A 20,915-nucleotide genomic window follows, 5' to 3' on the forward strand; every position below is an offset into this window, starting at 1 on the left:
ACCCTTTATACCAACAGTTACTATCCAGCTCCTATTTCCCACCCATTGGGAGCTGGTCCCCTTTTCCCTCCCCCTCCCTCTCTCTCTCCACATTAAAACACGGCCTTGTGCCTAATTTGCTCAGTGGGGAAGCAAATAAATACAATATGTTCCGGCAGATACTGCAAGCAAAGACCATATGTGGGGGCAACCTCACATATAAAACCTTAGTCAATGTAGGGGCAACCCTTCATACCAATTGTCACTATCCAGCTCCCCTACTCCCCGGGAAGTTGGTCCCCATTTCCCCTTCACTCATCACTTTAAAAATCGGCCTTGTGCCTAATTTGCTCAGTGGGGGAGCAAATAAATACCTCAAAGTGTAGTATCTGTTCTTCAGATGTTGCACTTCCATTTCTTGTTCTCTTTCGGTGGAGGATCAGTCCTTCACGACTGAGACAATTTTTTTTATTTTTGTGCCTTTTCTCCACGTTAAAAAACTAACTCTGCCCCGTGGGGAGGCATAGTAAATGGGTACAATATATTTTTGGTTAAACAAAACCCTACCTGAGAGATCATCCTTCAATAATTGTAATAAATCCATTGAGGACATTGCCAAAGCTGCTGTAAAGAAGGTGGGCTCTCTCTACCGTGCTAGCAAATTACTCACACCAGAGAGTATCCTCTATACATTCGCCCATGTATTCAATATTGTTGTCACATTTAGGCTGCTATATCTACCACTAGTCTTTCACTCTTAGACAAGCTTCAGAAAAGAGTATTTTATTTATATCAGTCAAGCATCAACTTCTGCCTCATCGTCTCACTGTTGCATCCCTGTATTTGTTTTACGAGCCCTTTAATGGAATATGTTCTGATGAACGTGTACCACTTGTGCCCCTCAATGTACATACACCCGACCAGAAGCTAAATCCCAATTCTCCACTGTTAAAGTGAGATGTACATACCCTTTCAATAACCGGCTATAAAGAACCTCACTATAACGCTGCCGTTGTACTTTATTTTAGTAATTCATAAAATAAAAATTTACTTTAGGATTTCATGAAATAAAAAATTTACTTTAGTAATTCATAAAATAAAAAATTTACATTAGTAATTCATAAAATAAAAGATTTACATTAGGAATTCATGTAATAAAATTTACTTTAGTAATTCATAAAATAAAAATTTACTTTAGGAATTCATAAAATAAAAATTTACTTTAGGAATTCATGAAATAAAAATTTACTTTAGGAATTCATAAAAAAAACATTACTTTAGTAATTCATAAAATAAAAATTTACTTTAGGAATTCATGAAATAAAAATTTACTTTAGGATTTCATGAAATAAAAATTTACTTTAGGAATTCATAAAAAAACATTACTTTAGTAATTCATAAAATAAAAATTTACTTTAATAATTCATAAAATAGAACTTTACTTTAGTAATTCATGAAATAAAACTTTACTTTAGGATTTCATAAAAACTAGTTCAGAAATTCATAAAATAATACCTTAATTTAATAATTAATATAAATAAAACTTTTCCTCAGTAATTCATACAACTATACTATACTATAGTAATTCATAACATAAAAATTTACTTTAGTAATTTATAAAAATAAAACTGCTTTAGAGCGTCATAAAAATATTTACCTTAGTAATTCATAACATAAACCTTAACTTTCGTAATTAATAAAATAAAACTTAACTTAATAAAAATTACTTTAGTAAATAAGAAACATAAAAAATTAGTAATTCATAAAAATAACACTTTATTTAGTAATTCATGAAAATAAAAGTTTACTTCACTAATTCATAAAGAATTTATTTAACAATTTTTGTTAACAAACATAACTTAATTATTCATAGAAATAAAGCTACATTAGTAATAAAAAATACGACGTTATTTTAATAAAATAAAGCTTTACTTTAATAATTCATGAAACAAAATATTACTTTAGAAATTCATAAACATAAAACTATACGTTAGTATATCATAAAAATGAAACCTTACTTTAGTAATTAAAAAAAAATAAAACTTTACTTTAGAAATTAATAAAAATAAAACTTTACTTTAATAATTCATAAAAATAAAACTTTACTTTAGCAATTCATAAAAATAAAACTTTATTCTAGCAAATTATGCAAACAAATACTTTTATAACTCATGAATAAAAACCACTTTAGTAATTCATAAAAATCAAACTGTACTTTAGTAATTCATAAAAATCAAACTTTACTTTAACGATGTTTAGAAAAAACTTTACTTCATGAATTCATAAAAATAAAACATCTTCTGTAATTCATCAAAATAAAACGTCTTCAGTAATTCATAAAAATAAAATTTACTTTAGTAATTCATAGAATAAAACTTTCCTTTACTAATTCATGAAAATATAACTTTACTTAAGAAATACATAAAAAATAAAAATTTACTTTAGTGATTCATAAAATAAAACATTACTTTAGTAATTCATAAAAGTCAATCTTTATTTTGTTATTCATAACAATAAAACTTTACTTCAGTAATTCATAAAAATAAAACCTTACTTTAGTAATTCATAAAAATAAAACCTTACTTTAGTAATTCATAAAACAAACCTTTACTTTAATAATTAATATAAATAAAACTTTTCCTCAGTAATTCATAAAAATAAAATTTACTTTATTAATTCATGAAATAAAACTTTACTTTAGTAATTCATAAAAATCACACGTTACTTTAGTGATTCATAAAAATAAAACTTTATTTTAATAATTCATAAAATAAAACTTTACTTTAGTAATTAATAAAAATAAAACTTTATTTTAGTAATTCATAACAATCAGACTTTAGTTTAGTAATTCATAACAATCAAACTTTAGTTTAGTAATTAAAAAAAATAAAACTTTACTTTAGTAATTCATAAAAATAAAACTTTGCTTTAATAATTACTAACAATCAGACTTTAGTTTAGTAATTCATAACAATCAAACTTTAGTTTAGTAATTCAAAAACATAAAACTTTACTTTAGTAATTAATAAAAATAAAACTTTACTTTAGTAATTCATAAAATAAACCCTTACTTTAGTAATTCATAAAAATTAAATTTTACTTCAGTAATTCATACAATAAAAATTTACTTTAGTAATTTATAAAAATAAAACTTTATTTAGTAATTCGTAAAAATGAAACTTTACTTTAGTAATTCATAAAAATAAAACTTTATTTTAGAAAATTATGTAAAAAAATACTTTTTTAACTCATGAATTAAAACCACTTTAGTAATTCATAAAATAATCTTTTCTTTAGTAAATCATAAAAATTAAACTTTAGTTTAACGTAATTCATCAAAATAAAACGTCTTCAGTAATTCATAAAAATAAAACTTTACTTTAGAAATACATAAAAATAAAACTTTACTTTAGTAATTAATAAAAATTATACTTTACTTTAGTAATTCATAAAATAAAACTTTACTTTAGTGATTCATAAAATAAAATATTACTTTAGTAATTCATAAAAATAGAACTTTACTTCTGTAATTTATAAAAATAAAACTTTACTTTAGTAATTCATACAATAAAAATTTACTTCAGTAATTCATAAAAATAAAACTTTACTTTAGTAATTCATATAAATAAAACTTTACTTTAGTAATTCATAAAATAAAACTTTAGTAATTCATAAAAATAAAATTTTACTTTTGTAATTCATAAAATAAAGATTTACGTTAGTAATTCATAAAAATTTACTTTAGTAATTCGTAAAATAAAAATTTACTTCAGTAATTCATAAAATAAAACTTTACTTTAGTAATTCATAAAATGAAACTTTACTTTAATAATTCTTAAAAATAAAACTTTACTTTAGTAATTCATAAAAATAAAACTTTCCTTTAGTAATTCATAAAATATAACCTTGCGTTAGTAATTCATAAAAATAAAACTTTACTTTAGTAATTCATAAAATAAAATTTTACTATAGTAATTCATAAAATAAAACTTTACTTTAGTAATTCATAAAAATAAAACTTTACTTTAGTAATTCATAAAAATAAAACTTTACTTTAGTAATTCATAAAATAAAATTTTACTATAGTAATTCATAAAATAAAACTTTACTTTAGTAATTCATAAAATAAACTTTACTTTAGTAATTCATAAAAATAAAACTTTTCTTTAGTAATTCATAAAATAAAACTTTACTTTGGTAATTCATAAAAGTAAAACTTTAATAATTCATAATAATAAAACTTTACTTTAATAATTCATAAAAGTAAAACTTTAATAATTCATAAAAATGAAACTACTTTAATAATTCATAAAATAAAACTTTATACTTTAATAATTCATAAAATAAAACTTTACTTTAATAATTCATAAAATAAAACTTTACGTTAGTAATTCATAAAATATAACTTTACTTTAGTAATTCATAAAATAAAACTTTACGTTAGTAATTCATAAAAATAAAACTTTACTTTAATAATTCATAAAATAAAACTTTACGTTAGTAATTCATAAAAATATAACATTAATTTAGTAATTCATAAAAATAAAATTTTACTTTAGTAAATTATGTAAAAAATACTTTTATAACTCATGAATTAAAACCACCTTAGTAATTCATAAAAATCAAACTTTACTTTAGTAATTCATAACAATAAATCTTTACTTTAGTAATTTATAAAATAAATTTTTACTTTAGTAATTCATAAAATAAAATTTTACTTTAGTAATTCATAAAAATCAAACTTTAGTTTAACGATGTTTAGAAAAAAAACTTTACTTTATGAATTCATAGAAATAAAACATCTTCAGTAATTCATCAAAATAAAACTTTACTTAAGTAATTTATAAAGAAAACTTTACTTTTATAATTCATAAAAATAAAATTACTTTCATAATTAAAAAAAAAACTACATACGCTCTTTCTGCTTCTTGTAAAGCAGATTTCTAAATTGTTCTAATCGCTTTCTTATTACTGAGGCTATTCTTTATCTCTACAAATCTATCAGACCATCTACGGAGTATTGAGTGTTCTTGAGGAGGTACAAAAATGTATCTGTTATTTAATTGGACCCACCCTATCTTCTCAGCAACCCCCCTCTCTCTCTCTCACAGATGTGATGTTGCTAGTCTCAGTCTTTTCTATGAATACTATTATGGCATGTATTTTTTAAATTTGTCTGATATATTCCCTGCTTCCTTTGTTCTAGCTCGTTTGACTCATTGATCTAGTGGTCTCCATCAATTTGCTATTTTAATACCTCATTGTAACACAGTTTTTTTTTTACTAGGTGGTCACCACTTATCAAGGCCCGGAAGCCACTCAGGGATAAGGGTTATTGTAACACAGTTTCCTATTCCAATAGCTTCTTTCTAAGGACAACAGGTTTGTGGGACTCTCTTCCTACTGCCTGTTTTTCTCCTACCCATAGTCTCCCTTTTTTTCAAGACTCAAGTCGATAGGTATCTCCTGTCTTTGTAACATAGTACGTACGGCGATGAGATTAGCTGCAGTAGCTGAAAAACGCGCATATGCAAATTAGGAATTGTGCGCGAGAAGAAGGAAAAAAAAGGATGGAAAAACACACGGCATGCTTGGGGGGGGGGGAGAAACAAAATGGGCGTTGAAGAAAATGGACGTGTACAGACACAAGCGAGAAATAGCTGACTACGGCTGGTTGTTTGGTTTGATTGTTTGTTTCACGACATATCAACCCTTTTCAGATTATTTAATGCCGAATTCAGTTATTTTGGAAAAAAAAATTTAATAGAATATATAGTTTTTTCAAGTCGGTTTCTATTTAACCCATAGTTGGGACCCTAACATGTACTACCACCCCGGGTCAGAGTGGACCTGGGAGCAATGACAATTAAAGCGTGACTCTACACTCCTCAAAGCCGCAAAAGCAAAGTGTATTCCAGGCGAGAGACTTAATAAAAAAAAAATCTTTTGTTGAGAAAGAAAAAGACCTGGATTTTTTATTTATTTGAATTTGTTTTATTTGTTTGTCCATTTGCGACGGTACAACGTTACACCGTTGCGATAATCACCTGTTTCTCTTGTTAGTTTCTTACATCAAATGGCTTCAAGCCTTTTCTGGAGCGATTGCATAAAAATTCAAAGCTTTACAAGTTGAAATAAGTAAAAATAAACTAAGTGATACGTGATACAAAAAATATCATAAGTAAATCGAAAATTACGTTTCTGAATTTTTGAAATGAGGATTGGTCATTCGTATTATTTGGAGTACTGTTCTCTCTTTGAGTGTCATTTTCACAACGTTTCGGTCGATGTAATCTCCGACTTTCTTTAGATGTATCATGTGCCTTCAATAAGTTTCCAGCCTTTTTTTTTATCAGGCATTTAAAATTATCGTAGACTCTTGAAAATCCAGAATTTTATTGCTATACATCTTATGAGATAACTGACCAAATTTTATGATTTCAAGTTCAAATGAACAGCTACAGCAGGAATTGGAATACACTACTAAAGCCTGATTGTCACAGCTGGTGAATTTCAAAATGAAAATGGTAACAGTACTTTAGCAATAGTTCTATTGTCAGCTATTGAGGGGGGGGCGGTTGTGTTGTGTCGTAAAATACGCTTAAATATATTTTAATTCATGCAGATTTCGTATTTATCATTACAAAGTCCAATTCTCTATTGAATATTATATTGTACCTAATATATAGTACTTATTTCAAAATAGTTTTTTTTTTAAATGACGGGTACCATAAGAATCGAAACCAAAACATTTAGCGCTCCAGCCACGTTCCCTGCCGATGCATATATTGAGAGATAGATAAGAAAGATTTAATTTAATATTAAACGACTTGAAGAAATGAATTGAATTTGGGCATGCGCAGAAAGAAATACGAATATGTCGGCTAGTTGAAATTAACATTTTTTTATTTCAACTTGCCGATATATTTAAGTTTAAGAGTTTATCAGTTAAATATTTACACACAGAAAGACACGTCTGAGCTCCAATCTCTGGTACCCCCCCCTCGCTAATCTTTCACGATAAACACCCGTCTAGCTGAAACTACTGTCAGTAATTTTCCCCACTCTTTATCTGTGCCTAAATCAAAACGTAGATTCCACGAACAAAGCTTCTTTCTTAGAAGTGCTCGCCTGTGGAATTCTCTTCCATTTGCCTGTTTCCCATCTGACTACAACTTGGATGTCTTCAAGTCCAACATAAACAAATTCCTGATGAACCGCCCCCTTAAGTAGGATATTTTATCAAATCTCCAATACTAACGATTACTACGATACTATCCCATTGATTACTGTACACGCAATAACTCTTATCCCCGAGTGGCCTCCTGGCCTTGATAAGTGTGACTTCCTTGTAAAAGAAAAAGACACACACATACATGTACTATTTATTTATATAAGCTATTGGGACCTGTGGAAATTCCACAGCGGCATTTTTCATATGTAATATATTACTGCTGGGCAATCTGTGGATGTTCAGCATGATTATTGTATCCCTTTTGTTAAAACTGTGAAATTACTTATTGGGGTAATCTGGTTAATGTAGTGTCAGAATATATCTGATTATTACGGTTTATCTCCAATACCCTTATAGGAGTCTGTGACATATTTCCATTGTATGAACGCTCGGCGCAAACGAAAACCCCATGATATCATTATACCGTCTTTAGACAAAACAGATACTACTCTTGGATCCTAACCATAAGACTAAGAATGTATATTTTAGTTTCACGTACGTCCCAAAAGCAACATCATAATTTTTTTTTCTTACATTGCGTCTTCAGTGATCGGGAGATCCTATTTATTAAACAGGGGGATAGAAGGTGACAACATACTACTAACATTAAATTAGCGTATCTACAGGGTGGCCGAAAAGTTCCAGGACACTGGCCGAAAAGATGTTCGAAGTGCTTTCACAGAAAGATTTGGAAAGCCCGCGCCATCAAGAAGCAATCTGTATCTGTGGGAGAAGAAAGTTTTTGAAACAGGTAGCGTTCTGGATCAGGCAAGAAGTGGCAGGCCTGAAACACGAAAGGAAACGTGTGCTGGTGTTCAAGAATCACTGCAACAGTCTCCCAAGAAATCCACCAGAAAACGTTCTGCTGAACTTGGAATACCAAGGGCTACCATGATGGATCATATGAAAAAGGACTTGGATGTCAAAGCTTATAAGCCATGTGTATAGTGTCCTGGGACTTTTCGGCCACCCTGTATATACTTATTTAATGTTCGTAGTATGTTACAATCTTCTATCATTCTTTTTAATAAATAGGATCTTCCGATTGAATAATTTATAATCTGGAAACCGTGACATACGTACGCATGTTAAACGTACTATGGTATTAATATATAGAATGTACACACAGGATTTTTAAATACACACTTAGTGGGAAGGATATGCTTGTTTGATTTTGCACAAACTATCAATTCTTGGCAATGTTGGTGATAAATATATATGTAAATCACTTTCTGGAGCAAGTCTATATCTGTATTTATTTTTCAAATTGGCTAGAACCCCCTATTTTGTTCTGTGGTCCGCAAACCCTAGTTTGAAAACCCCTGGTCTATCATATCCAGATTTCAAGTCGCCTTAGATAAACTTTCATACAATATATAGTTGTACACATCTTCTGTTTTTTACATAACTTGCTGCACTTTGCTACTAGAAGCAATGACAATCACTTTTATTCTAGTTAGGTTCAATCCATGCAATAAATTATGCAGGTAAGTAAAAGAAATGACTTTTATTGCCTTTGGACTAAATTATTTCTTTTTCACTCTTTTTGTTCAGTTAACTGTTCTTGGAAATCGCCATTATTTAAAAAAAAAAAGTGTTGGAAAATTAATCAAAAATAATTTATTTTGGTATGACGTAATTGCGTGAAAACAATTTTAATTTAAAGGGCTTCTATTTGATGTCATCAAAAACTCCATTTTGAGGACTATTTTACAATATTTGTCCCAAATTTTCTGTCTATGTCTATTTAGCTGTTTTGCATGGCGCTGAACTTAAATTTAAGTATGTTACGGCCTTGGGAACTTTTGGGCCTAAATGGGAAGGGGACAAATGATGAACTTAGTCATTCCTTTCTTTTTGTATGGCGCAAAAGTCAAATTTACACATATTAAGGCCTAAAACTGCACCGTTTGTTCATTTTCACCAGGATTTGACATCGCCTGGGGACTTTTGGGGCTAAATGGGAAAGAGGGTGTAAATGCTGAACTTAGTCATTTTTTTATGCGTCGTTCACTGTGGCCATGTATGCTTTACTTGTTTTCAATAAGTTGTATTTCATTTGTTTCTTACCTGGGTAAAAGTTGTGTTGACAAGTAACCCCATCGTAATTATAAGAACAGACACAGGTGTTGCTGATCAAAGGAGCGCCATTTCTACAAGGATTAAACTGCGAAAAAATAATAAAAAAAGAGATTAAAAAAACACACACACATAAAAAAATCAAACAAAAAAGCAAGTGCCCTTGTGCCAATCGAGGAAATCCGAATGTCGGAAGTCAAAGATCTGCTGCTTCTGTACAACAACTCCGCCAAGAAAAAAAAAAAAAGTTTCTGTTTTTTTTTTTTAGATGAGGATTGGTTATTTGTTGGACTTCTGTTCTCATCTTGAATGTCATTTCACACCGTTTCGGTCAATGTAATCTCCGGCCTTCTTCTGGCGTATCTTGTTGAACTCGGGAATCTTTCTCTCTGTCGAATTCGGGAATTTGCACACAATTTTAAACGGAAATTTTTATTTAAGACATGGAAGTAGCATGCCCTTGTTCCGTCAGTCATGACTGGATAGAGGTTCTAAGTAATTCGCAATTGTATTTTCGATCGCCCACATTGAATATTGAACCTTCAATCTTCAGAAAAATATTTTTACAACTGAATTTTCCCAAGTACTCTAACCACTGCGCCCTCAAGGACCCGTGGCGTAGGGGTAAGAGTACTTGGAAATAATCAGTTGTAAAAATGACCTTCCTCTGAGGGTTGAAGGTTCAATTCTCAGTGCAGGCGACAATTGCGAATTCCTTAAGACTTTTACCCAATCATGACTGACGGAATGAGACCATGTTACCTCGGTGAATCAAATAAAGGGTTTTGTCCGAAATTCCGTGCAGATTCCTGTGTTCGACAATATACACCTGAAGAAGGTCAGAGGTTACATCGACCGAAACATTATGAAAATGACACTCAAGATGAAAACAGTAGTCGGAAGAATCCAAATAACACGAATATTACTACTTACCGTCGCGGGTGTCTAACGCGATGCATCTTGTCGTAGCACAGGTTGTCGTCACTGCGAAACTCGAACCTCGGCTGTTGATTGAACACCACGTTGACGCTGGTTTAGTTTTAAAAGTTTTATTTAAAACCTAACAAAGATAGAATCTGAAATACGTATGTACGAGATAGATAGAGGGAGAGAGAGAGGATGAAAGCGAATGAATGGAGAGAAAGATGCCATTAACCTTTCAGCTACACTCTACGCAACCATCTCCTTTACCCACCCACTCTGCCGGGGCTATCCGGGGCAGCGACGTTTCTCAAAGAGACAGAAACGCTCTCAGGTGGACATCACGTGATTTTTACGATTTTTACGTTTAACCCTCCGTCCACATTTTAGGGTGCCCTCGCTTCGCCCATCCCTCATTGCTATCTAACAAAAGCACTTTATTATATTTTAAAATATATGGTGATTATTATTCTCGTACATAACCCTTATCCCCGAGTGGCTTTCAGGCCTTGATAAGTGGTGACTCTCAAGTAAAAAAAAAAACAAAAAAAAAAACAATGAGAATGAAGGAAAGAAACTTCATAAATGAAATGAATTACGGGGATGGAAGTCATTAGTGTCCTGGTCATTAGTGTCCTGGTCATAAGTGTCCTGGTCATAAGTGTCCTGGTCATAAGTGTCCTGGTCATTAGTGTCCTGGTCATAAGTGTCCTAGGTCTTTAGAGTACTTTTCCATTTTTAGCACCAGTAATAAAAAGAGAGCATACCCACAAAGATTCATGAAAATTCGAAGGTCCCTAGCGCTTTTTGATTTATTCTTAAATCATTGAAATAAGGTCAAATCAATTCGAAGTTGAAAATAAATTGCATTGCTTGAAAGTTTAATATAGAATTTATTCAAATTGTGTTTGCGGGTACTTCTTTCTTTTTTGTCTTTTTCTTTTTTTTTTTTTTTTGACGTAGATATACATTTTATTACTTGAAAGCTTGTTATGGAATCGTTTTAAATTGTGTTTGCGTGTATCTTTTTTGATGGCGATATAACATGTATTGTATATTTTAATTTTAATGAATGAGACTAAGTTTCTTTTAATATTTTTGCCCTTAGCAAAACAGTGGTGGTTGGTATGAACCTTTTTATTTCAGACTGGGGTGTCACTGTTCTGTCCTAAGGTGGGGTTAAAACCTCAACAAAATAGACATTACCGGTATACTAATGAAAAGGTACACTTAAAACCTAGGACACTTATGACCTGGACACTTATGCCCGGGACACTAATAACCAGGATACTAATGATCTGTCACTGAATTACGGGAACGATTTGTGACAAATATTTATTGACATTGGATTTGAAGACGACCATGCTGTAGTTTGCAGGGAAGCAGACATGTGTTTATTTATTCCACAGATAGGAAGCTCTTGTTCATGGGATGTTTATTCGATGTTAATTATACAATGGAATTAAGGAAATTATTTTCAGTTGTGGTAGGAAGACGAGTTTTTGTTGTTAATATTTTACAAGAAGAAACCAAAGATTGGAGCTCAGTCGAGCACGTTTCATGTAAATAACGATAGGATAAATAAATACTAACAATGTCTCTTCCGTGAGAAAGGGGACTGTAGAGACAGTAACGTACTGGAGATTGGGTAACCGGGTGGTGTCCTCCTCCCGGAAATCATATTTGATGAGCTAGCATTGAATTATATTCAAATTATTTAATTTCCTTATAATATTACTCGACTAGTACTAGGACCTATACTTAGTTTTTGGGACATGCAATCAAGTGCTTCGCCAGAATACTGGATGCCACTGCATAAAAGAACAAAAGAAATATTCGCCACGAGATTGTGAAGTCGATTTTGTATTCTGTCAAGGCAAGTTAGGCAGCTCCAAGTGGCACCTCCCTGGATGTGGCAATGGTACTATATCTGAGGACGTATCTTAAATAGTAAATTGAATGGCCGAATCTTAAGAACGTTTATTTTGTTTTGAGGCTGAACCAAATCAATAATTAATATAAATCTATATATTTATAAAGTTCTAACATTGATATTAAAAAACCTACCTTTTCTATTTAAAAATTATTAAGACAAACTTCTTAGTATACTAAGTCATGGATATGCGAGCGACTATATGAAGGTTAACGAATTTACATATTTCTTTGAAAAACGAGCGTTCATTAATTAATTATTCATTTTTATGGTTTCATATTAGGTGAATAACTTAATTCAGCTATTATGCTGAATTTTATTTATGTATAGTTTCTATATTGTGCGACCTGCTAGTTGTCTATAAATGTTGTTTTAGCAAAGGAAGAAATGAACGATATATATATATATATATATATATATATATATATATATATATATATATATATATATATATATATACTAGCAAAAGTACCCGCGGTTGACTGGGTTCAAAAACAGCCTACAGAAAATCGATTCTGATTTATGAAAGTATGATAGGTTATGAAAAGGAAGGGTTGTAAAGAGATTAGCTTCGAATTTAGGGGTATCAACACCAAAGCAAAATATGATGAAAGTAAAAATAAAATAGATAAACCCCATACTTTATTATGCCATACCTGTTCACACTGAAACACTTATCACAATATTCTGTGGATCTATATTATAAAACCTTGTTAAACTTTGTGACACATTTCCATTCTATGGAGGACAGGCGCGAACGCAGACCCCACAATTTTATTATACCATCTCTATTTAAGTTAAAACATACTTATCAAAGTATTATTATGTACATCTATATCAAAAATACTTGTAAACGGTTTAAAAATTTTTTTAAATATTTTATATCCATACTTTGTGAACCAGGCGCGGACGCAGACCCCACAATTTTTATCAACCACCGTTCTGCCAGATCAAACATACTCATTCCTGTGTCTCGATACATCTATCATTATATGTGATCAGTTTTTTAAAATAGTCAACCATATAGGAGCCTATTCGTGACCCCCCCACACACACACATTCAGCTTATATATATATATATATATATATATATATATATATATATATATATATATATATATATATATATATATAACTACTTCATTTATTCACATAAATTTAATATACGAAAGTATAGATTTATGCGTAAACTTTAAGTATTTACTTCAAAAGTGCTCAATACGTAGGTAGAGCTAGTTAGTAATTTATAAAATATATTTGGCGATTAAGCTACACTGAATATTCTGCGTTTCATCCAACTATAGGATTCGTCATGACGAATCCTATAGTTGGATGAAACGTAGAATATTCAGTGTAGCTTAATCGCCATATATATTTTATAAATTACTATATATATATATATATATATATATATATATATATATATATATATATATATGTATAAATGTAAATAAACCAAACACTGAGTGAATATATAGGGTCACCAGTTAGTAACTGCTAAGTAAAAAAAGAAAAAAGTGGAAAATTACGAAAAACGAACCATAACAAAATTGTATTAAAATTATTTCCTCAATAATAATAATAATAATAATAATAATATATCTGCTCGGCACGACCTATTCAGCCTTGGCCTTGATAGAGTTCAATATCGGCTTTGAAACCTAGTAGGTGATGGCCTTTTTCTTTCCCTGCAGCCTCTTTATCGATAGAAGAGACCTTATGAGTATATCTCTGCTCTATTGTTATTTTCATGCCGAATGCCTGACTGAACTCCAACGAATTGTCCGCCCTTGCCAAACTTTCATGCACAAAAAACTCGACTAGCTACAACCACTATATACGATTTCCCCCACTCTCTATCTGTGCCTAAACCTAAACGCAGATTCCATGAACAAAGCTTATTTCCTAGAACTGCCCACTTATGGAACATTGGTCTGCTGGCCTGCTTCCCGGTTGAATACAACACGGTAGTCCTTAAATCCAATGTAAACAAATTCTTGCTGAGCTAGCCCCATAAATAATCAAATTTTACCCAATTTACACCATTAACGATTACTACACTACCACCTTATATTCATCAACCCTTATCCTCAAGTGGCCTTCGAGCATTGATAAGTGATGACCCACAAATAGAAAAAATATATCTACAATTTTATAAGCATATAACGGTTATTTTCAATCATGAAAATGTTCATTTATGTAAACTTGTGCATCATAAAGAAAGTTGAATGAATAGTCACAAGTGAAAATGTTCATAGTCTATATAATATGTGTATATAAGTAATATGCGTATGTGAGTATTTGGCAGCGTGGTATTGTGTATGAGTGTGCGTTGGTTTACCTTGTTTCTTGCGTTTATAGATGTGAGTAGCAATTCGTTTCCCTTCAACTGAATCTCGCTAGTGCGTAAGAATGTGTACGTCGTTGAAGATTCCTTTCAACCTATCCCCCCCCTCTCAGTCAAAGGCACGGATGAGCAAGCATAGCTTTTTTTTTGCGCCGTTAGTGAAATGTCTTCCTTTATTTTGGCTATTTGTTTCTTAATTTGTATTGGATTTTTCAAGTTCCTGTCATGACCTGTTTTGGATTTGAAACGATTTTCATTGGTTGAAAATACATTGAGTTAACATGTCCCTGTGAAAATTAACTTGCCTTTAGAAGTGAGGGAAAAAGCGAATCCAAACGAAGCAGAGAAAAAAAAGGGTAAGCTATTCGAGCCGTTTGCTTTTTAGCATTCGTTCACATTACTTCACGATTTATTCACTGCAGATATTTTAACGATTAAAATCGGTGCTTGTTAATATATAGTCGATAAATTAATTTTTTAAAAATATGTTGTTCTAAGCAAAAATAATATTACGTACTTACTTGTCATGCCGAAAATAGAAATATATCCAAAAAAATTACGAAAAATCATCGAGTAGCAATTTATTTTTTAGTTAAAAATTGTTTTTACGGAAAATTGGGTAAAATCGCATTTTTCTTAGACGTTATAAAATAGGCAGTAGGAGGTTAAAAGCAGAGGACATAATTCTGACAGGAATATTTTAGATCACTTGTGTCAATTTGTCTATAGCGATATACCTTTTTTTTACTAAAAACTCAATAGCAATTGTTCTACTTGGTGAAGTTTTGTAACTTTTGGATGTATTACTAATTTCGACATGACAATTAAGTGCGTAATATTGTTTTTGCTTAAAACGATATAACAAGCACTTTAAAATCATAATATACAAAGAAAGGATTTGTCATACCTTCTTCCATGTGGAACATGTGTCGTCTATCTCGTGATTATTGCAGTCGTATAAGCCGGTTAAGTTATTGTTTTTCTCGCAGCTTCGTGATCGAGTCTTGTCCTGCGCGCACGATGTAACCGCCACGCAGCTGTCGTCCGCCAGGCATTGGTCAGTGCATTCAATGCTGCTGTAAGCCTGTCCAATGGAATAAGGAGTCTTCAGTCTGGTATGACGACCGCATTGGTCAATGCGTTTGAACTCGCTGCCGCTCACGATAGACGAAAGGCAAACGACAAAGACCATCAATAAGGACGGCGCCATTGCTCTGTCAGAATTCTGCGAAAGAAACAGCGACTAGAATGCTTACCGTTACACTTTTTTTTTCTTTTTTTTTTAATATAGCGGAAAGTAATAAAAATTATTTGCTTCGATTATTCAAATGGTAGTTATCTGTGTCTGTTTAAAACTTAAAACCTACTAAACCTATACTTACACTCTCCCCCTTCTCTCCTCTTCTCTCTCTCTCTCTCTCTTTCTATATTTCTTTCTTTCTTTCTTTCTTTCTCTCTCTCTCTCTCGTCAGAATTGCATGACTTGAAATGCGAACTTTTATTGATTGATAAGAATTTGATGTCATGCTTTATTACAGCTTTTAATTGGTTGATTTAAATTTGACCCCCCCCCGCGCGAGAGCGGGATGTTCAAACCGAAAACTTCAGTTCATGCATATATTTCTTACTGGAAAGACTTCGTTTGGATCTTTCCTTCAAGCATTCATGGACATTAATTTAAGGGCGATTGGAGCCCTCTCTTCTTTCCTTAGTGATACTATTCTACCTAAATAATTAGGTTTAATTAATTGGCGTAATATCATCTTCTTTAAATCAGCTTAGAATGTTGATATTGAAATTAACTATTCGGCGGAACTAACCAACGCCTTCCTTTGGAATCATAATTAAATGGATCCATTTACCAGAAATATTCAAACTCTACTCAGTAAAGTGTTACATATAGAGGTTTCATTGAGAGAGTTTTAAGAGTGAGTCTTAGAGGAGAGAGTCTTAGAGAGAGTTTTATTAAGAGGGATGTTGTATCTTAGAGAGAGAGAGAGAGAGAGAGAGAGAGAGAGAGAGAGAGAGAGAGAGAGAGAGAGAGAGAGATGTTGTTGTAAGAGAGATTGTTCGTTTTATGAAGAATGTTGTTGTTTCTGTTATGAAGCGATTCATATATTAAAACGTGTTCATACTTTGATGTGTTGAAGAAGGAGAAGCTTTTAGAGTGAGGAGATAGTGTTCAGACATTGTGTAGACAGTCTTCAGACAGTCTTAGTGTAGATATGAGATGTAGATTTACATTGTGGATATGAGATGTGTATGTCATGACATTTTATAACACAGACATATAGACATATAATAACAATTCAATTTACCTTTTTGTAGAATCACAACACAAGACGACGTTTACAAAAACACCTGATGGTTTTATTTCTTCTCACGACCGGCCGTGGTTTTCTCATCAAGAATTCAAAGATTCACATATTAAATTTCAAAGTGACCGTCTCGCTTCTAGACGTTCGAATTCCAAACTCTCTCTGAGTTTCTCCCAGATTCTCCTTTCTTTTCTCTAAAGTTTTTCTAACTATCTCTAGAACTTTCTATTTTCCATGACGTCATACACACGTGTTCTGGACATACGTGTCCAAAACGTTTCCTTTTTTTACAAAAGGAATTTTAACCTATACTCAGTAACCTATTTTTCCAATGTGTTAAAAACATTATCTTATAGCTGCATTCTTTCAATTAAATTTTCATAACAAAATTGACAGTGCACATTCTTTTCTTGAAATATTTTATCTCTATTCTAAACAATCGTTTGCTCTACATTCCTTTTTCTAATTCTCACACGTAATCTATTTCTAAACCTAAATTACGAGGTTCGAATTTCGTCTATTGCTATTTCATTTTCATTTGAACTAAATCTCTCTATTTTTATACTTACACTAGCAATCGGTGCCCGGCGTTGCCCAGGTGTTTTGAGGTTAATGCTGAGAAAAAAAAAAGGTCAATTTTTTAAAACTTTGACCCCTATTATGACCTCTTAACATTTATTGTTTAGGGATCAAGTAAAGTTAATAAGTTAGATCCATGTCCAAGGAATCTATATCTAAAATATCACGTGTTTACTGTTTAGACCCAAAATTGTAGGAGGAGTTTGGTAGAGTTCTCAAAGGTCAAATCGTTGAATATTGACCACTTAATCGCCAAATTTCTGTCGAAAACCTATCACATCGATTTTCCCAAATCTCAGTACCCTGTATATCAAATTCCGAATCTCTAGGCTTAAAATTGACAGAGTTTTAGCGTAGGGAAATGCACACAGACACACACAGACACTTATATATATATATATATATATATATATATATAATTTGGCCTTTTTTTAAAGCAGTTTGGCCTTCAAAATTTCTGTTTGGCCTTTTTCTTCACCAATGAAATCTGGAGACGCAACGGGAATTTTCGGCAAAAAAATGTTGTTACTATGCACATCTATGTATTGAAATACAATTTGTGGCAAAATTTCAGGAAAAACTAATGGATGGTTATCTCGCAATAGTCCGGACAATTCGCTAAATTATCTCGTCAAAACCTTAAATCTCGAATTTTTGTGCATTTTTTTTTGGGGGGGGGGGCTAATTTGGCATAATAGTGTCCATTTAATAGTATTATCTTGAAAAAATAAAAAAATAAGGAAAATTACCCAAAAAAAACAAACAAGAACAACAAAAGTGTGCCGTATTTTTAAAAGTTTTATTGCGTTGTTTTTATTTGCTTTTTTTATTTCATCGGTGAAGAAAAAGGCCAAACAGAAATTTTGAAGGCCAAACTGCTTTAAAAAAAGGCCAAATTCGCGAAATTTGGCCTCGCTATAAAAAAAAGGGAAATCCCCGTACTTGAACTTTCTGTTTAATTTCGCTTGTAGCGTTGATTTTTTTCTTTTTTCGCTATAAAAAAATAACTACTTGATGAAATTACGTGATTTTTTTCTGTAGGAAAACTTTATCCCATGACGAGTACGTACAATATATTTTTTTAAAAACATTTCCATTTTTTAATGTCAATGGAAAACTGCACAAGTACCCAAACCCGAAATGTAAAGACCACGAGTGAACGCGCGTTTTTTTTTTTTTTTTTTTAGTTTAGTTTCATAATGGCGGCCGTGATGTCGGAGGTTCGATTGTTAGATTGTAAGTTAGTTTCGTATTTTTGTGATTTGTAAATCGCAAGTTAGGAAAAAATTAAACCCTTCCAAGATGGACAATAAATAAAGCCATAATATTTTATGGTAAAGTTAAGAGCCTACGAACCATAGTTTTTTAGGAGATGTGATTATTGGATTAACCAATCAGAAGTCGTCTGTGGCACACACATCTCTGTTTTTATAGATATATAGAATAGAAGATAGAAGATAGATAGATATAGATAGATAGATAGATAGATATAGATAGATAGATAGATAGATATAGATAGATATAGATGTAACAAAAGATTTAACACTTCTTACGAAGTATCATCTACCAGACTCAGTTGAGATGCAAGATGACGCAACGATTTTGCAACCCAGAAGAAAGACTGGTTTTTATCATACCGGGTAAGGTTGCCTTTCATTTGTTGTGTCAATTTCTCTCTGCAAGTAGTCCTAAATGATGTAAGATTAAATTTCTCGTACAGTTTATTTTGCAAAATTTATTATTTTTAGTTTTGCGCTTTGATAGTTTATTTAGCAAAATCATAATTTAGTGATTTTGAGACTTTTATTTGCTTTACAGTGTAAATCGCATGTAACAACCTTCTTCTTTCGAGTTTGACCTTGAGTGCAAGATTACCTCTGTAGCGTCTACCCCGGAACTAAAATTCGACAGAGACTTTTGAATTGTCACCGTTTCTGGAGAGCTCTAAAAAAGAGGACAAAAAAACCGTGGCGCCAAATTCGAGTGCCCTCTCTTCCTCTTTCGCTCGCTGACCCTTGAGGAGTTAACACGCGCTACTGCTGTGTCTGTCACATGTGCGCGACACGCGCTATGCCAGTTCTCATAATGAAACCAAAAAAACATTCTTCTTACCTTTCCACGCCACTTTTCACTCGAACGGCTATCCCAAAGAAAAATATTTAATTTATTTTTTCTTTTCGACTTTACGCCAAAAAAAAAGAGAACATTTACCCAGTCAATAAAGATTTCTTCCTTTTCTACGGACACAAAAGAAACCACGTGAGTGTGATACACAAAAGGGGTAAATAAAATTACACTTCTTTTAACAAGCCAAGTATGACTATTTTTATTAATTTTTCTGAATATTTGTTTTTTATTAATGTTTATGAAAAATTGTTTTTAAGGAGCTGTTCGTCGTTTTGCCCGGCGAGCAGCTCACTTCAACTCAATTACTCATGTTGGTCGAATATTTGAGGTCGCTAAAATTGTAGGCTGTAAATTCGTCTAGTTAGTTTTAACTGCGGCTAAGTAATGAAACAAGATAATTACTTCTTTTAAATTTGTCTATTAATAGCAAAACAGGGAGTGCTAATTTAACGGATTATCGCGCCATTTATGTAATGACTGCCACTGAATGCGATATTTTACTTAATTTAATATTGACAAAACTGGCAATTTTCCAAATTAAAATCGCAATTCTCATTACAGATTGGGATATGTTCCTAATGTTTAATTTCATTTAATATTAGTCCTTCAGCGAAACATGTTCGTTAAAACTTGGTTTTAAGGCAATATCGGAATTAAATTCCACCACGTGGATTTACCCACCACCTTGGATTTCGAGGAATTCACAGCTCCACAGACGTTTAATGCAGGACTGTAATTGAATCAGTGGCGTAGCTAGAGTAAACGTCACCCGGGGCGATTTTTTTTTTTTTTTACATGGGGGGTCACCACTTATCAAGGCCCGAAGGCCACTCAGGGATAAGGGTTATTGCGTGTACAGTAATCAATGAGATAGTATTGTAGTAATCATTAGTATTGGGGGTTTTGATAGAGTATCTTACTTAAGGGGCGGTTTGTCAGGAGTTTGTTTATGTTGGACTTGAAGACGTCCAAGTTGTAGTCAGGTGGGAAACAGGCAAGCGGCAGAGAGTTCCACTGGCGTGCAGTTCTAAGAAAGAAGCTTTGCTCATGGAATCTACGTTTGGATTTAGGCACAAATAGAGAGTGGGGAAAATTATTCACAGTAGTTTCAGCCAGACGGGTGTTTCTTATGAAAGATTGGCGAGGGGGGACGAGGGATTGGAGCTCAGACGAGCACCTGCCATGGAAATAACGAAAAAACAAAGACAGGCTCAATGTTATCCCAGTTCGCCCTATGCTGAATGGTTAGCTATAGTTACATTTTCATACATGCTCTATTTACTTACTATACTTATTTATTCCTGACTGTTGCGTTACACGTGTAATCAAAGACAAAATGATATACGAAAAAAAAAAAAACAATCAGTTAAAACCCAAAGATTTTTAAAATACAACTGT

General features: G+C 32.0%; 1 protein-coding gene across 1 annotated transcript in view; it reads right to left on the bottom strand.

Annotated features, from left to right (window-relative positions):
• LOC145263865 (uncharacterized) overlaps nt 1-20,915 on the bottom strand; it is a 68,457-nt gene that overhangs the window by 18,839 nt on the left and 28,703 nt on the right. Inside the window, exons 2-3 of the mRNA XM_080120939.1 lie at nt 15,401-15,718; nt 9,284-9,380 (exon numbers count right to left, since the gene is read on the bottom strand). Coding sequence (XP_079977065.1) covers nt 9,284-9,380; nt 15,401-15,718 — 415 coding nt within the window. The remainder of the gene's footprint in view (nt 1-9,283; nt 9,381-15,400; nt 15,719-20,915) is intronic.

Source organism: Euprymna scolopes, chromosome 39 (assembly GCF_053919585.1).
Source record: "Euprymna scolopes isolate OS-2025 chromosome 39, ASM5391958v1, whole genome shotgun sequence".
In the NCBI taxonomy this organism is placed as follows: domain Eukaryota; kingdom Metazoa; phylum Mollusca; class Cephalopoda; order Sepiida; family Sepiolidae; genus Euprymna; species Euprymna scolopes.